The following is a 16,598-nucleotide window of genomic DNA, read 5'->3' as shown; positions in this document are numbered from 1 at the left end:
ATTATTTTCCGGGCCCAATTCAAAGTGCTGGTTTTGACCTATAAAGCCTTAAAGTGCTCAGGACCACAAGACCTCAAGGACCGCCTCTTTCCACATGAACCCACCTCCTCCAAGAGAGATCCAGAGGGTGGCAACATGAGAACGGGCCTTTTCGGCAGTGGCCCCCCGTCTATGGAATGCTCTCCCCAGGGAGGTTCGCCTGGAGCCTTCATCATACACCTCTTTAGCCAGGCCTTTGGTTTATTTGATTGACATCCTATGCCCTTTTAATATGTGTTTGGGGGGTGTTGTTGGGTGGTGGTTGTTTTTATTTTGATTAAGTACCTTGTGGTTTTATATTCTGAGACCTTCAGGTATAGGGTGGTATATACCGTATTTTTCGCTCTATAAGATGCATCAGACAACAAGACGCACCTAGTTTTTGGAGGAGGAAAACATGAAAAAAAATATTCTGAATCTCAGAAGCCAGAACAGCAAGAGGGATTGCTACGCAGTGAAAGCAGCAATCCCTCTTGCTGTTCTGGCTTCTGGGATAGCTGCGCAGCCTGCCTTCGCTCCATAAGATGCACACACATTTCCCCTTACTTTTTAGGAGGGAAAAAGTGAGTCTTATCGAGCAAAAAATACGGTAAATTATAATAAGACTAGGACCTTGGCTGTGTGAAGTGATATTATTTCCCTTCCCATTTACGGTACTTTTAACTTCACTTCTCTTGAATCGTCTTCAATTAATGGTAGAAGCATTGTGTCATAGGAGGGGAGCCATAACTCTGCACTGGCAGCATGAGCATAAGAACATCAGAAGCACCTGCTAGATCAGGCTAATGGCCCATCTAGGCCAGAATCCTGTTCTCACAATGGCCAACCAAATGCTTGTGGGAAAACTGCAAGGAGGATTCAAGCGCAACAGCACTCTCCTTTGCTTGTGGTTTCCAGCAGCTGGCATTCAGAAACATTATTGTCTCTGCCTGTGAAGGCAGAGCATAGCCATCATGGCTAGCCGCTACTGATAGCTTTGTCCTCCATGAATTTATCTAATCCTCTTTTAAAGCCATTTAATTGGGTGACCATCACTACCTCTTGTTGTGTAAATTCAATAGCAGATTAACTATGCAGTATGTGAAGAAGCAATTTCTTCTGTCCCAAATCTTCCAATATTCAACTTTATTGAATGCACACAAGTTCTAGTGCTATGCAAGAAGAAAAACTTTTCTTCTTCCTTCTCCATGCCATACATAATTCATAAATGCCTATCATGTAACCTCTTATTTGCCTTTTCTCTGGGCTGAAGAGCCCAAAATGCTGCCATGTTTCCTCACAGGGAGTTGTAATCCCTTTATCATTTTGTTGCCCTTTTCTGAACATTCCCCAACTACAATATTGTTTGTGGGATGAGGTGACTGCAACTGTACAAAGTATTCCAAATTCAATTCTTTTCTTAACTCCAGCGTGGAATTTACCTTTTTCACAGCTGCTGTACACTGGGTCAACATCTTTGTTGAGCTATCTACTTTCACTCCAAGGTCTCATTCCTGGTCAGTCACTGCCAGTTCAGATCCCATTATGTTGTTTGTGCAGTTATGATCCCCCCCCCCATTACATACATCCCTTTACACTTGTTTACATTGAATTTACACTGAATTCCATTTTACTGCCCATTTGGTCAGTTTGGATATGTCCTTTCGGAGCTCTTCACAATCACTTTTTGTTTTATTGGAACAATTTAGGATCATCAGCAAACATAACCACCTCACTACTCATTTCCTGTTCCGCCAGTTGAAGAACCTGTGTCAGCAGTGCTAGGAACCACTGCCACTGAGAAAGGCCTTGGGTTGACTGCTTCTATTGCCTGACTGATTATCTGTGATTGTGCTTTTTTTGTCCTAGGTCAGTGCGCACCGAGAAGACAGCCTCAGTGGCAATCATTCGGGATTGTCCAGTGCCCTTTCTGCTCAGAATTCTGAACTAAACCACAAAGCACAAGAAAGCTACAGAGGTAAGACGAGTACAGAGGTAAGATGAATTCCGGCTGGATTTTTCCTAACCCAGGACTCTGGGTGACTAGACCATCTAAGCATCCTAATCTACAAACCTGCCTGTATTTAATTGTCACTTCATGAACGAGAAATATACTGTAGCTGGAGAAATCCTTGTGATATGCAGTAAAATTCTTCATGTAAACCCCACTGATTCCTCTTCCTAAAAACTTGTATTTGGGTTGCTGTTTGTTGTGATCCCAGGCATGCTTTGGCAATGTTTGTATACCTGTCTTAAACAGCGATGGGAAACATTTTTGCCCCAGTAAGCCATATCTTGTATCTTCTCCCCACCCCACCTGTGCAGGCCATCTTTGACAAGTAGACAGGACCTGTCAAAGCATAACCCATGTGCAGAGTTTACTAAGCACCCAGCAACCAGCAGATTGTTGGGTGCTTCAGAATTGCTGCACAAGGTGCTTTGCAAAGCCTCTAGTTCAGAGCTTTCCAAACTTTTCATGTTGGTGACACTTTTTAGACATGCTTCATTTCGCGCACAGTGATTCAGTTTTAGTAGCAAACTAACCCCTTATAAGAGCATTCATACGACACACCTACACATTGCAGCCGACACACTAACGGGTCATGACACACAGTTTGGAAAGCTCTGCTCTAGTTGGTGTTTGGGCAGTGCTGAGCACAATAACTGCAAAGTACTTTGCATATACTTCTCAATCAGTAATACGCTTCCCAAAAGCCTAACAACCAGCTGATTGTGGGATGCCTCTTTTAACCCCACCGCTACCTGCTCCACACCTGACATCCTGTATGATATCAGGTGTAGGGCACATGGGCATGGCTTGGCCAAAATGGCCTTGGGGGCCAAATGGGGAGTTTAGTTAGGCTAAATTTGATGTGCATGCTGGAAGTTCCCCACTTCTGCTTAAGTGCGCGCGCACACACACACACACATGGCCATGTGGATGCAAGTTAGTAAATTAATGTAGCATATCTCATAATAGTTGTCTGTCTTTCCTTCCAAACTGCATGTGTCAGCCTATCTACTAAAGGGGATTAAATCTGCACAATCACTTTTGGAGATAGTTTTCCACCTGCAGAAGTTGTTCCCTATAAACTGAAATGGACTTGTGTAGCACTTCCTGTTTTAAAAAATGATGTTTATACAGTAACAAGCTGAACTGATACCCCAGCCTTGGCAGAACACACCCATTCATAGCAGGTACCTTTAAGAGCACTTTCAGTTCTCAGCTGAAACAAGCTAAGGCATGAGAAGTTTTGCTGGCCTGAATGGATGGATTCCCTCCTTTTTTCCTTTAGGTCACACAGTAAAATGAGCAGTACCACAGATGGCTTCTTTGAGTAGGTCTTATGCACAGAGGGGGTAGAATGCGTCATTTTCTGGACCAGTTGGAACTTACAGCCACAGTGCACAACGACTGCCCATTCTGGTCCCTGATTTATTCATATGGTGTTTGCCAACAGTTCTCCAAATGGTCTCTTAAAATAATATTTCTTTGAATGGCATCTTGTAAATCCACAGCACAGTGATTTGGCTTGTGGGTCCTGCAGTTTCAACCTGCAGTAATCATTTATTAGGTACATCACAAAAAAGTTTTATTCTCTCAATGTTTCTCATAGACAGTAGGGCACTATGGAGAGGTTATATCCCCTTAAGGATCACTTAATACGAGTCTGCTGCAGGAGGCAGTGCATATGGACCTGTGCCATGTATTTCAGGTTCTCAAGAGTAGGAATATGAGGAAATGAGAACCATTCATGTTGCACTGAAAAGGGTTTGGGATGAGAGCCACACTTAGTTCCACTTGAGGCACACAATGCTAGCAGGGCAAGGCGACTGGAATCTGGAAAAGTTTCTGCCTCCCCCTCCCAAAGCAATTTGTTTTTGTCTTTGCAGGGAGAATTCTTATTGCCCGGGGCTTTACATGATCACTTATTTGAAGCCAAAACGGGGGCAAGGCAGAAGTATCCAGCAGAGTTCCTAGAGGCTCTTTTTCTCACTTCAGAATTGTTGTGAACTGGTCCTGGTCTTTTGTGACACTTGCTGAAATAAGCACGGTCTCAAATTTCTACTGTTCTGGCATGGACCTCTAATTTATGGTAGACAGCAATTACATTTCAAAGGTTTTCTGGAATTGTGAGAGATTCTTAAATGAAAACTGCAAGTTTTGGGGGTTTTTTACCAAGAAAAAAGTCTAATGGGTGACATGTTGAGCAGCCAATAAAAGCATCAGTGTTGGAGGAGTTCAAGTGAAAAAGCAAACTGTTTTTATCTGTCATATTAAATTACCATATTTTTTGCTCTATAAGACTCACTTTTTCCTTCCTAAAAAGTAAGGGGAAATGTGTGTGCATCTTATGGAGCAAATGCAGGCTGCGCAGCTATCCCAGAAGCCAGAACAGCAAGAGGGATTGCTGCTTTCACTGCACAGCAATCCCTCTTGCTGTTCTGGCTTCGGAGGTTCAGAATATTTTTTCCCTTGTTTTCTTCCTCCAAAAACTAGGTGCGTCTTGTGGTCTGGTGCGTCTTATAGAGCGAAAAATACGGTACATCATCTTCCCCACAAAACACAAATGCATCCAACCCATCAAGTAGCTATTTCAGACAGCTAATGGACTCAACATTAGAGCCTCCCACATTGTCACCTTGAAACACTTATGTTTAGTTTGGAGCAAAAGAAGGGAGGGCTTTCTAATACTACCATATGACCTTCCTCCTGATCTTCGTTCCTTCTTCAACATTTTCCTATGTCTTCTCTATCTGGGTGGAAGCCACTTGCTACCCATTTTCTTAGCCAGGTTGTCTTTGGACAAACATAAGGGAAGTGGCGGTTTTCTTATTGCCAGTTACACTCTGTTGTGTTTGCATGCAGTGCTGTCATCTGGGTTGCCGAACCACTCCGTAGCATTAGGTCCGGCTGAGATCAAGTCAGAGCACAAGGAGAAAGATGAAAACACACATGAACCTGCCTCCTCTGATGATATGAAATCTGATGATGAGTCCTCCCAAAAGGATATCAAAATCTCATCAAGAGGAAGAACAAGGTATAGCAGCCCACTCCTCAGAGGTCAGGTTCTCTGTCAGTACCCTCTGCCTGGGGTGAGAAGAAGTCTTAGAGTGATTTGGGGGGCATAATCAAAAAGAGCATATATGATTTCAGGTGTCAGTTCAGTGTACAAATAATGGAAAGTTCAATATGGAAGTTTTTCCCTAGTGTCTTCTAAGGCTCAGTAGTTCCTGCAAACTGTCAGGCTCATTCCAGGCAGTGCCCTTAAGACCTTTATTGTCCCCTCAGAATAAGGTCCACTATTTCTGGTACACCACAAAGGATGACAGGCACTTCACATGGAGAAGTGGGCAGCTTTCCAAGTCAGGAGTGAGTTGCCAGGTGTAGGTATTTTTTGCTCTTCCTGATAAGCTGCCATTCTTAAGTAAGCTCTGAGTCTTTATTGTGTATACCTTCCATCCTGAACTGTTCATGTGAGCTGCGTGGACCTCTGAAAGATCTGCTTCTGGTTTGGAGGAAATGACTAGTAAGGCAAAAAGAAGGATCACTTCAGCAAATTCCCCTTGGCGGCAGTAATTTCTCTTGTTAATTACTTTTGGGTGAACTTGCTTACAACTTGCTTGCATAAACTAAGAGCCAGGTGCTCACAGATCTCAACTCTGGCAACATTTTTGGAACACTGTCTTCAGGTTGCCATAACCTCACTGACAGATTACACTATTCATGCAATTGTTCTACTTGTGTGAGAGACAGGTTGGCCAAAAGTGGCCAAAGCGGGGTGGGGGGTGGGGTTAGAGTGAGAAATTAGGGCTCATTGTTCTGGTTTGCAGAGGCCAATTTTTTGCATGGAAGACTCTTGAAAAGGAGGAATGTAGGCAGCAGTAAAAAGTTCTGTGATATGATATGAACAGGGATGATTGCCAGGGTGCTTACTCCAGGCACTTTACCTGCCTGTGTTTCAACAGCAGCACTAACGAAGATGAAGACTTAAATCCGGAACAAAAGCTGGAGCGGGAGCGAGAGAGGCGGATGGCCAACAACGCTCGTGAGCGCTTGCGGGTCCGAGATATTAACGAAGCATTCAAAGAGCTGGGCCGGATGTGTCAACTTCATCTGAAGAGTGAGAAACCTCAGACCAAGCTGCTTATTCTTCACCAGGCGGTGGCAGTCATCCTCAGTCTCGAGCAGCAAGTCAGAGGTGAGCTTGGCTGGGCGGAACGTGTGTCTCTTCTTTCCCTCTTTGTCCCAGTTTTTGTGTTGCCTTCTTCATCCAAGTTTGAATGTCATTCATTAAGCCATGTTCTAATTTGCATCTAAGAGGGATAGGGATGAAGAAGGAGGGCAGGCCATGTTGCCTTGTGGGCAAGAGGTGGCAGCGGCAGGACCTTTCTGCACAGTGCTGTGTGAAGTGGGTGTGATGCACTCAGGATACACCACCTATCCATTCATGCTGGGTGGTGCAATTCCACAGTATCATGGGCGGCTGCCAGCTCTGTTGTGTATAAACTTAGGATGGCCAGACCTAACCCTTTTTGAGTTCCAGCATATTTAGTGGGAGAGCTGAGCATGTATAACTTTTAAGAGTTCCTTTTTTCAGTAAGATTCAACATAAACCTGGGAACGCACTCAGATTTTACTGCTTTTTAACAAAAGGGCCCAGGCTACTGTATCTGCTTCTCCCCCAAACCGCCCCCCGCCCCCCAGAAAGATCACAGAGGCAAGAAAATGCCCATGTATCACATACGGCTTAATATTGCTGTAAACCGCTTAGAGATTTCTTTAACAATGAAGTGGTATATCAATTTTTAAAATAAATAAATCACAGTTCAGCACAGGCATCTGGACCCTCTGGGGTTGGCATGGTGCTGCTTGGGACAGAGCGCAGTAACTTTAAGCCAAGGCCAGCAGCTCCCTGCCTCAGTTTCCCTTCTCTATAGGCATGTGGTAGCATTTTATCAGTTATGATTGGGGCTCTTTTTCAGGAAAAAGGGGGTAAAGTGCCATGCCGGGGGGCGGGGGAGCATGTATTTTCTTCTCTATTAGTGTTATACTATTTATGTACTGTGTGTTTTGTATAATTGTTTTGCTTTTATAATTCAATTTATGTTTACCATAAAGTCTTTGTAGGCCTATTTGTGATTTTTTTGGTTTGTGTACCTCATTCTTCCTTCAAACTGTGTGCTAGGGCTTCAACAGGCACTTGCCATGCAGTCACTCTGTGGTGATTTTCTGTCTGGGCTTATTTCACTGTTACTGCAGGCATGAAATCAGTAAACGTAAGTTAACATAAGGTCAGTCCTTATTCCCAGGCAGGAGTAGCTGGCAGAACAGGGTGGGGCAGCATTGCTGACCTGGCTGCCCAATGCAGAGGTCGCTGCTGGTAACCTGAGGGGGGGTGAGGTGCAGAACATGCCCCCGGGATTATCTGATTGGTTCTGCAGCTATGCCCCCACAACACCGACCTCCCTGCTCCCTTAGCTCCTGGCAGCAACCTCCATGCTGGGAAGGCAGGTGAGCAGCACTGTTGTGCCAGCCACCACTGTTCCCACGGTGCAGGCAGGCAATTTTAGATTTTGATCTACTTCCCCAAGGCAAGCTAGGAGCTTCATGACTGGACTGAGAATTTAAGCTTGCTCTCTCAGGTCCAATTCCTCCCTAACCTCTGGGTGTTTGGCTATATCTACAAATTGAAATACTAAAGCTGAATAAAGAAAGCAAAGGATAGATGCAACTGAAAAGACATTGATAATCTTCGCTAATGATCATGAATTCAGCTTGTGTGGTGTTTGCAGTGCGGGTTCATAGGAGGAGGATCCACTGCATGCCTGGAGCTCTGTGCAAGGAAGGACTGTCCCCTTGTCTTCCGTGTCAGGAATGTTCCTGCTGAGCTCTGTGTGCACACCAGTGCCCTGAGTGCTTTAAATCCTAACCATAGGCGATAATTTTTTATTTAAATTACATTCTGTCAAGTCCATTTATCATAATCCTTGTGGGGTTTGCCTGACTTTGAGGGGGCACCAGCTGCCACTGGAAGCAGAGTTAACCCTTAGCAACAAATCCATATCCATGTCAACCTTGAAAAGTCCTCTCTTGAGGTTGGGTTATAAAATAAGCACAGTTCTTTATAATCACATTCTCCTGTCGAACTGGAGCGACTGTTGACCTCTCATATGCAACTCCTTTTATATCTGTGTCAAAGAAATGATGAGACGGACATCAGAGCCACACCATCTCCCACTAAAGAGGATGCGTTTCTCCCTCCCTTGCTTATTTCTCCCTGTGGGCCGCCTGGACACAGCTGTGTTTTGTATTGTGCTTTCTCATTTGATGCATTTCCAGGGTGTACATATAAATGTCTTCGAGATGCAGAAGGTGTCAACATTAATATCTGCTCAGTGGTCTAAATCACCGAGTGACATCTCATCTGTTCTGTTGCTTATGCCAGCAACTTGGGCCTCATTTTGTATTCTTTTTTCCTGTGACGTTGTAAGAAAACAAGGATGAGTGTGTTTATCTTGGAAGTGACGGAATTAACAGCTGAACATGGAAATGGAATATTTAATAGCAGTAGTTTTATCAATGGCTTAGATCAGGCTTCCCCAACCTGGTGCCCTCCAGATGAACCACACAGCTGTGCTGGTTGGGATTTATGGAAGTTGTAGTCTCAAACATATTTGAGGGCACAAAGTTGAGGATGGCCGACTTGAATGAACAGGTGAACGGAATCCTTAGCAGATTTGTAAATGAGAAATGAAACTGGGAGGAATCAGTAATATCTCAGAAAACAGGAATCACCTAGCCTATCAGCTAAGATCAAGTGTAGAAAACAGTCCTGATCTTGACAAAATGGAAATCTGAGCCAAAACTAACAAAATGAAATTCAACAGAACCAAATGCAAACTTCTGCATTTAGACAAAAATCAATAAAATACACAGATATATAGATTAGAGAATATATTGACACTGGTACAGTGGTACCTCGGGTTACATACACTTCAGGTTACATACGCTTCAGGTTACACACTCCACTAAGCCAGAAATAGTGCTTCAGGTTAAGAACTTTGCTTCAGGATAAGAACAGAAATCGGGCTCCGGCGGTGTGGCGGCAGCAGGAGGCCCCACTAGCTAAAGTGGTGCTTCAGGTTAAGAACAGTTTCAGGTTAAGAACGGACCTCAGGAACGAATTAAGTAGTTAACCCGAGGTATAACCCAAACGAATTAAGTACTTAACCACTGTATATCTGAAAGGGTTATTGAGGTTTTAATCAATCACAAGCTGCACATGAGTCACTAGTGTGATACAGATGCAAAAAAAGCTAATGTGAATTTAAGCTTCATTAGCAAAACTATAAAATATATAATCAAAATTAAAACAACAACCCAGTAACACGTCGCAATGTCTCCATTGTGTTTTGGAGTATCTTATGAAAAATGTTTAACATGGTGTTTGTTTTATTAAATACTGTTTTAAAAGTTTTTAGTTGTGACTTGTACTGCCTCAGGGACCAGCTGAAACCATATTTGGGGTATAAATGTGAAAAACAGTAAATCAACATGGTCCTTCTGTTTTGCATCATGAGTTTCCACACCAGAATCAGATGCCACTAGGAATGTGCAGAGCTTCTGTGGAAACTTCCCAGGCTATCTCTGAACTCTTGGTGGACTACTGGTTCTCTATCTGGTTGGGGCTGAGTACAGCAAATAAACAGATTTTTTATTTTTGAAACTCTTGTTTTGTGCAAAATTGGTGAATCATAAAACAGTGTGTTTCAAAGGTGGCTTTGGTGAAAGATCATTATACAAGCTGCCTTGCAATGCCTTGGCTCAGAAAGGTGGCATATCTAGATTAAAATAAATAAACATCTGTAAGAACTATCTGTGGAGTTCAGCATGCTTGATAATGCCAGGTAGATAGATCTTTGGTTTGCTTCCTTATTGAGAACTAGTCACCAATCAAAACCACACCTTTCATGCATTAACAGAGGTGGTGTTTTTTATGTTACTCTTAGAGAGGAACCTAAACCCAAAAGCAGCCTGCCTTAAGAGAAGGGAAGAAGAAAAAGTTTCTGCCGTATCGGCAGAGCCACCAGCATCACATCCAGGGAGCCATCCTGGACTTAGTGAAACTACCAACCCTATGGGTCATATGTAAACACCAGCCAGGTAAGTGAAACATTTCACATCTGTGTGAGTTTAAAAAAGCTCTTCTGAATATCCAGAATTGAAATTTGAGTGTAGGACACAGGACATACAGTGGTGCCCCGCAAGACGAATGCCTCGCAAGACGGAAAACTCGCTAGACGAAAGAGTTTTCCATTTTGGAGGTGCTTCGCAAAACGAATCTCCTATGGGCTTGCTTCGCAAGACAACGTCTTGCGAGTTCCTGCGGGGTTTTTTCCCTCCCCCCTTTTTCTAAGCCGCTAAGCCACTTATCAGCTGATCCGATAAGCCGCTAATAGTGCTAATCCGTCAATGGGCTTGCTTCACAAGACGAAAAAACCACTAGACGAAGAGAATCACAGAACGGATTCTTTTCGTCTTGCGAGGCACCACTGTAGTTAAAATATGAAAATGATTTGACTACTCTTTGTGCTTTGTGCTGTTGCCATGAGACCCAGATCTAGTTGTTGTTTTCAAATGCTATAAAGTCCTTTACCATTTTACCACATCTAATATAGTTTTGTTAAAATGAATAGCAGTACTCAACAAAAACCTTTAGGACTTGCCATTGCTAAAAATCTACTGAGAGCTCACCTTAAGAAGCACCGGATCGTCAGCCTGTGTAGGTGTTTGCATAAGTCACTTGTACCACTTTTTAGCAGGGAGAGATGAGAGATGCAACTAAAAACAATCACAAAAAAAAACCAATTCTGTGGAAGAAGCATCCAAGTGAGCTCCCTGATTGGCCCTCATGACTTGATGTAGCTGTTTTGTTATTATGGCATCCTTCACTTTCCCCCTTGCTACTTCAGTTTTGCACAAAAGTAGCTGAGTGCCAAGCACTTTGTCACCTGGCTCTTTGCTTTGTGGGTAAGTGCTTTGCACAGATGCCAGCTCCTCCCTGTGTTTTGTGCTACTGTAAAACTCACTGTGAGGATTAACCACAAAGTGTGTATATATTGTGAAGACAGAACAGTTTTGAAGAGGGTAGACCAAGGCTAATACTCTGTCCGTGCAAACTAGACTGATTGCTTGGTATAGGAATGGTCTCTGTTGTGTGCCTGACTTGGTTACAGCAGGTGGTCCATCCAGTTTTGAGGGGGTCATCTGCAATTAGACCAGTAGCTGGTAATGCAAATGGGCTCTTGGGCATATTTTCTCCATGAGCTTGTCATGACAGAGAGATTCTTCTGAGTAGAGTGTTTTCCTTTGCACAGTTGATGCTTTGGTGCTGACTTTGCTCTCCCTCCACACAGAATGGAAGCAAGTCAAGCCATTTCAGCTCCTACTTGATCTATTGGCTAGTGCAATAGACCAATTTCTATGTGGGGCAGATCTACACTATACATTTAAAGCACATTCAGTGCACTTTCAAAGCACATGACTTTCCCCCCAAATCACGGGAGCTGTAGTTTAAGTTCACAGGATTTGGGGGGGGGGGGAGAGGCTAAATGTGTGTTGGATAGGATTTTAATGTTTAGTGTAGATCTGCCTCTAGTTTCTTGGATGGGGCCATTGGGCCTCAGTGCTAAGGGATAAACTGCTTCAAGAGAAACAGAATCTGATCTTCCACATAAAACGGGATGCTGTCCTACATGGCTTGCTGGGACTGACTAGTCTTTCAGCCAGCGGCAGATCAGCCAGGCTTTGCTGGTGAAAATAGTAACTATTAGCAGATTTAGCAGACATTCATGGTGCCATCATCATTTGCTAATATCTTCTATGATTTTCACACCAGAATTCCAGAATCATGGGGAGGAAACCTAGAAGGTGACCTGCTTTTCTTCACAAGGACACAGACTCAAAACTGAACGAAGACACATCTGATAGGAGACACAAGAAACCCAAACACAATTATATGGTTAAAGTAACTGGTGACCAACCGCATCAGGGTGATGATGCCAACAGCATCTCCTCCTGATAGAATTTCAGCACCAGAAATATTCTGTGCATCTTCTCCTCCTCCTCCTCCTTGTCCTCTTGCAAGCAGCATGCCGCTCCAGCACAATCAGAGACTCTTTGATTCCTCCACTCGCTGTGGAAGTTGCCTTGTGCCTAAACTGAATTGACAAATGCATTGTAACTACAAATTGTTATTTATTTGTAATGGAACTGTGAAGGTCTACATATGAAGGGAAATGTTAAGCTGTTCAAAGCTGATGGGAGTTCAGCTGAGAGGTTGGTGTTAAGAGAGCAAAACTACAAAAACTTCTAACCCTTCACATTCCCAGCATACTTGTGAATGTCTTAAAAGAAAGAAGGGACAAGGGCTTCTGTCATTCTTCCCATTCCTTTGGCTGTTTGGTGCATGTTTTCCTTAGTATGTCTTTTTATTTTTAAATGCTTGCCAGCCCTCTCAGGCACAGTTCCTTATTGCAAAGGTGTTCACGTTCCAAGTGCAAGGCATGAACCATACTATGGTCACAGCACTCTTGGAATGAAAAGAAGTGATGTACTATTGATTTCTCAAACCCTTTAGACAGTTGGGGTTCCTAGTATAACTTACAATGTGAACTGTAAATTGGGGGGGGGACAACCAACTTAGAACTGCTTTGTTTTCTAAGCAGTAAGTATAAGTAAATGGTTGTAAGCATAAAATATATTAAAATGCAAAGGAGACTTACTTACCTGTTGTAAAGTCTGGTGAGCAGTCCGATCTGAAGTTTGTTGTGGCAGGAGTAGGGTGAGTGGATCTGACCACTGGGATACAAGAGCAACAGCCAGTCTGTCCTTACACTTTAGCTTAAAAATTATCATCTAGTTTACCTGCAAAGAAGGTTGGGATGGGATCCTATCAACTTCTTGCAGAACATCTTTGTCCTAGAAAATAAGCTGCCCCAGCAATCTCAGAATATGCTGCAGCTTGACCTGAATGGTCCTTAAGTCTTCCCTTTTTGCTCCCTCTTTTGGGGATATCCCAGCTCTTTTGAACTTTCATAAAAGCTGTCTTCCACTGTAGCACCCCAGAGTGTGGCAGAGAGGGAGGGACAATCAAAACACAACTTTCTTAACTCTCTTCCTGGTTGCCATCTGCTTGTACTCACTAAAGAAATAGATCAACTAGCCATTTGAATAATCTCACCACATTTGAAAGAACAAAAACGTTGCTACAACAGGCTTAAGAATTTGAGATCATGTCTTAGATGGTTCCTAGAAAATCAACTGGTTTGTGAAGTGACTGACTGGATTATTTATCAGTTCTCCAGTAACACCTGATCCAACTTCTGTGGCCTTGTTCTTCATTTCAGTGCTTCTTGTCTCAATGAACTTCTGCTTATGATGACATGTGAAAGTGCTCATCTGCCACTGCCTGACCTTTTTCCTTCCAAGCTTGTTGTCTCTTGGCTGTATTAGACTTTGTGGTATGCCCAGAAGCTTTCCTTCATAAAATAGAAAGAGAGAGAGAGAGAAAAAGAAAACATTTGGCTTATTTTTCACTGTAGCTAGTCTTTTATACAATAATCTTGTAAGAAAGTGTCTTGAATTCTAAATATTACTCTTTCTAGATTTTTGAAATCAAAAAAGTTTTCAGTAAAAAAAATTTCTTACTTTATTTTACTATATTAGGTAGTAAAAAATGTAGGGTTATTTACCGTAACCTGTCCATTAATACCATAAATTTACAATAGCATTGTAAGAGCATAGTAGGGTTCTAGCATACTGTGTAGTACCTTATGGAGTATTGTAAGAGCTACTTGTCCGAGATGAATTGCTTCTCATCTTGTTACCCGGTTTCCATTGTTGGTTTATTGAAAATTTGTACCCTGTGTCAAATTTCAGGATGTTACTGATAAACTTTTTCAACCAGCAGAAAGAAGTTCAACATTTTTTCTGTCAAATGTAACAGAAAACACTATGTATATAACATTTATGTAGCAATAAATGTGCCATCTTTTTTTAAAAAAGCCTTTGTAAATCAGTTATTTTAACACTTTTCTTATGCTATTGTGTGTTTGATTTATAAGAAAAATAAAGAAAGAAAGAAAGAAAGAAAGAAAGAAAGAAAGAAAGAAAGAAAGAAAGAAATTGGTCTTACCCTGAATTTTTCTGTTTACTGCGAATGATTGATAACATTCCTCAAAGGGACATTCCTCCTCCTAGAAGGAACAGGCAGGGTCCACTGAAGCTTTTTGCCTCCTCCCCAGGGGCAGACGTTATGCCTCACATCAGATTGCCTAGCAGAACGGACAACTTGACCCCACACCAACATTTCAACTCTGCCATTGACTGAAACCTAGCAGTTGAGAAACAGTACTGAACAGCAAAAGAGAAACCACCACTAAACAGAGAAGCATAAGAAGGGCTTATCCACAGCAAAGTAGAACAGATACCCCCCCCCCAAAAAAATATGAATGGAACATACACTGACAGGCAAAACTCCTAACCATATGTATGGCTGTGGCAAGAGTCAAAACCCACACCCCTCAGCTTGCCAACAGAAGAAGGAGAGGTGGGTGGAATGTCATTCATCATTCTCAGTAAACAGAATTCATGGTAAGACCAATTTCCACTTTTACCTGAGAATGATGAATGATGGAGGGCATTCATCATGGGGATGTAAGAGCAGTCTCAAGTGTGGGCTTGACACAATACAGGAAAGATCCTAGAACAGATAATTCAACAGACTATGAGCACTTAGAAAAGGATGCTGTGATTACTAAAACTCACCATGGGTAGATTCTCAGAATGCTGGAGAGGCTGCACCTTCATAGGCACATACCTCCACATGTGGTGGGAATGCCCCAAAGTTCAATCCTTTTGGATATCAGAGCTGCAGGAAACAATAGCAAAACACATAATAGACGTAACTCCAGAACTAACCTTATTAAATATCTTCCAGAACAACAATGTACACACAGACGACAAGGAACTCATAAGTTGCTTACTCTTCAGCAGCAAGAAACACTAGACACTGGAAAGACCTATCAGGAGTGAACATAGACCACTGGTACCAAAATGTATGGGAAACTGCCTACTAGAAAAGGTAACTAGCAAATTTAAATTAGCACAAGGGACAAGCAGAAAGGATGCCTTCACCCTGGTGTGGTTCCCCTTAATCACATACCCAGCACAACAGGACAATGACATATCTCCCCCCCCCCAAAAAAAAACACAACAACACACACCTACAAATCAATATGGCTAACCTGACCCCCAACAACCTCCCCCCCCCCACTTTAAATATTTTTTTCAGCTCATTATGTATCATTTCCCAATATTCCTCAGCTACTCTACAGGTCCACCACATATGATAAAAGGTTGGATTGGGCCCCAATCTCACTGAAATATGAGCAAAAGCATTTGAGATTAAGGTGGGTGAGAATCTTAGAAAGAAGCACAGATGTAGAGCCAGCTCTCTGTGAAATGTTCTGTAGCAACAGCAACTAGCCAGAGAGCATAGCTGAATCCTGGAACAGTTAAAAGCTTAGCTTTTCTATTTTATGTGCTTTTTTATTGCATGAATCAGGAAAGGCAAAGGTTGGCCAGAAGAAACAGGCTCTGGAGCAGCAGAAATGTGCAGGCCCCTTCCTCACCCCTCTCATAGCAAAAAGCCACCTCCATCAAAGGACAGCAAGCAGAACTCATTTGGCAACTATTAAGAACCACAAAGTTCTTGACGATGAAAAATATCCCTGCATTCTTGGCTTCTCTGTGGTGGGTATCAAAAGATGTGAGCACCACCAGGGAGCCTGTTCTGAGGTACTTTGTAGCTAGCTAGAACAGTTGCTTTGAGGGTGCCAAAAGAAAGTCATATAGTAATAATAAAAATAATTTATTAACAACAATTACAATATGCAAGAAAAACAAAACCTTGAGAAATGAAATTGCCTGCATCCTTTGATTAGCAGTCAACTCCAGAGGGCCTTCTAGAAGCTACACTTCTTTGCTCAAAGCTTCCCAGAACTTCTCAACCCTGGGGCCTCCCGGAGCTGCTTGCAGAGTGGGGAATGGAACTCTTATTGTGCTCAGAAACACCCATATTCAGCCCATGTCTTGTTACTTACTGCTGAATATAATGTGGGCCCAGAGGACAGCCCTCGCACATATGAGGCTGGAGCGTCTCAGAAAGAGCAGGCAGGCAGGGGGGAGGGAACGCTGAGTGCATAGCACTGCACACATCGGAAACTCCAACGCGGTCACCGTGAGCAGAGATGCTTCTGTTTTTTAAGATATATCAGAATTTGGACTTAAGAAACCGGCATGTGCTGGAAGAAGGAGACAAGTTAACCTGCTAAATGAATCAGCCACTGAGTGCCAAGGTCTCTATCTGGAGAAGATTTTTGTCGTAATTGGAGTGGTATGTGGTAGAGAGAAGCCTTTGTTTTCTCTTTATATATTCACTATGCTGTTTTATGATTTGGCAGCTCTTCACCGAAGAAAAAATTACGGTAGCTACTAATGGATTGTAATTATT

The 16,598-nt window shown here is 42.8% G+C and overlaps 1 protein-coding gene and 1 long non-coding RNA gene across 20 annotated transcripts in view; one reads left to right on the top strand and one right to left on the bottom strand.

Annotated features, from left to right (window-relative positions):
- TCF12 (transcription factor 12) overlaps nucleotides 1–14,088 on the top strand; it is a 152,745-nt gene extending 138,657 nt beyond the window's left edge. For 16 of the 18 annotated variants that reach the window (XM_081170578.1, XM_081170583.1, XM_081170577.1 and 13 more), the window contains 5 exons: nucleotides 1,888–1,996; nucleotides 4,889–5,060; nucleotides 5,989–6,221; nucleotides 10,033–10,186; nucleotides 11,922–14,088. In XM_081170578.1, the coding sequence (XP_081026704.1) occupies nucleotides 1,888–1,996; nucleotides 4,889–5,060; nucleotides 5,989–6,221; nucleotides 10,033–10,175 (657 nt within the window). In that variant the 3' untranslated portion in view covers nucleotides 10,176–10,186; nucleotides 11,922–14,088. The remainder of the gene's footprint in view (nucleotides 1–1,887; nucleotides 1,997–4,888; nucleotides 5,061–5,988; nucleotides 6,222–10,032; nucleotides 10,187–11,921) is intronic. The other 2 variants (XM_081170576.1, XM_081170581.1) reach the window with 1 other exon arrangement.
- Nucleotides 13,900–15,242, bottom strand: LOC308573596. 2 transcript variants are annotated; one of them, XR_014002120.1, is made up of 3 exons: nucleotides 14,852–15,242; nucleotides 14,220–14,358; nucleotides 13,900–14,014 (listed from the first exon to the last, which is right to left on the bottom strand). It is a non-coding gene; the product is annotated as an uncharacterized lncRNA (long non-coding RNA). The 2 variants fall into 2 exon arrangements; XR_014002121.1 differs by having other exon boundaries at nucleotides 14,220–14,280.
- Nucleotides 15,243–16,598: the final 1,356 nt, after the last annotated feature.

This window comes from Podarcis bocagei, assembly GCF_964188305.1.
Source record: "Podarcis bocagei genome assembly, chromosome: 14".
Taxonomy (NCBI): Eukaryota; Metazoa; Chordata; class Lepidosauria; order Squamata; family Lacertidae; genus Podarcis; species Podarcis bocagei.
Note: the sequence above shows the minus strand (reverse complement) of the source record. Positions and strands in the feature narration are given on the sequence as shown.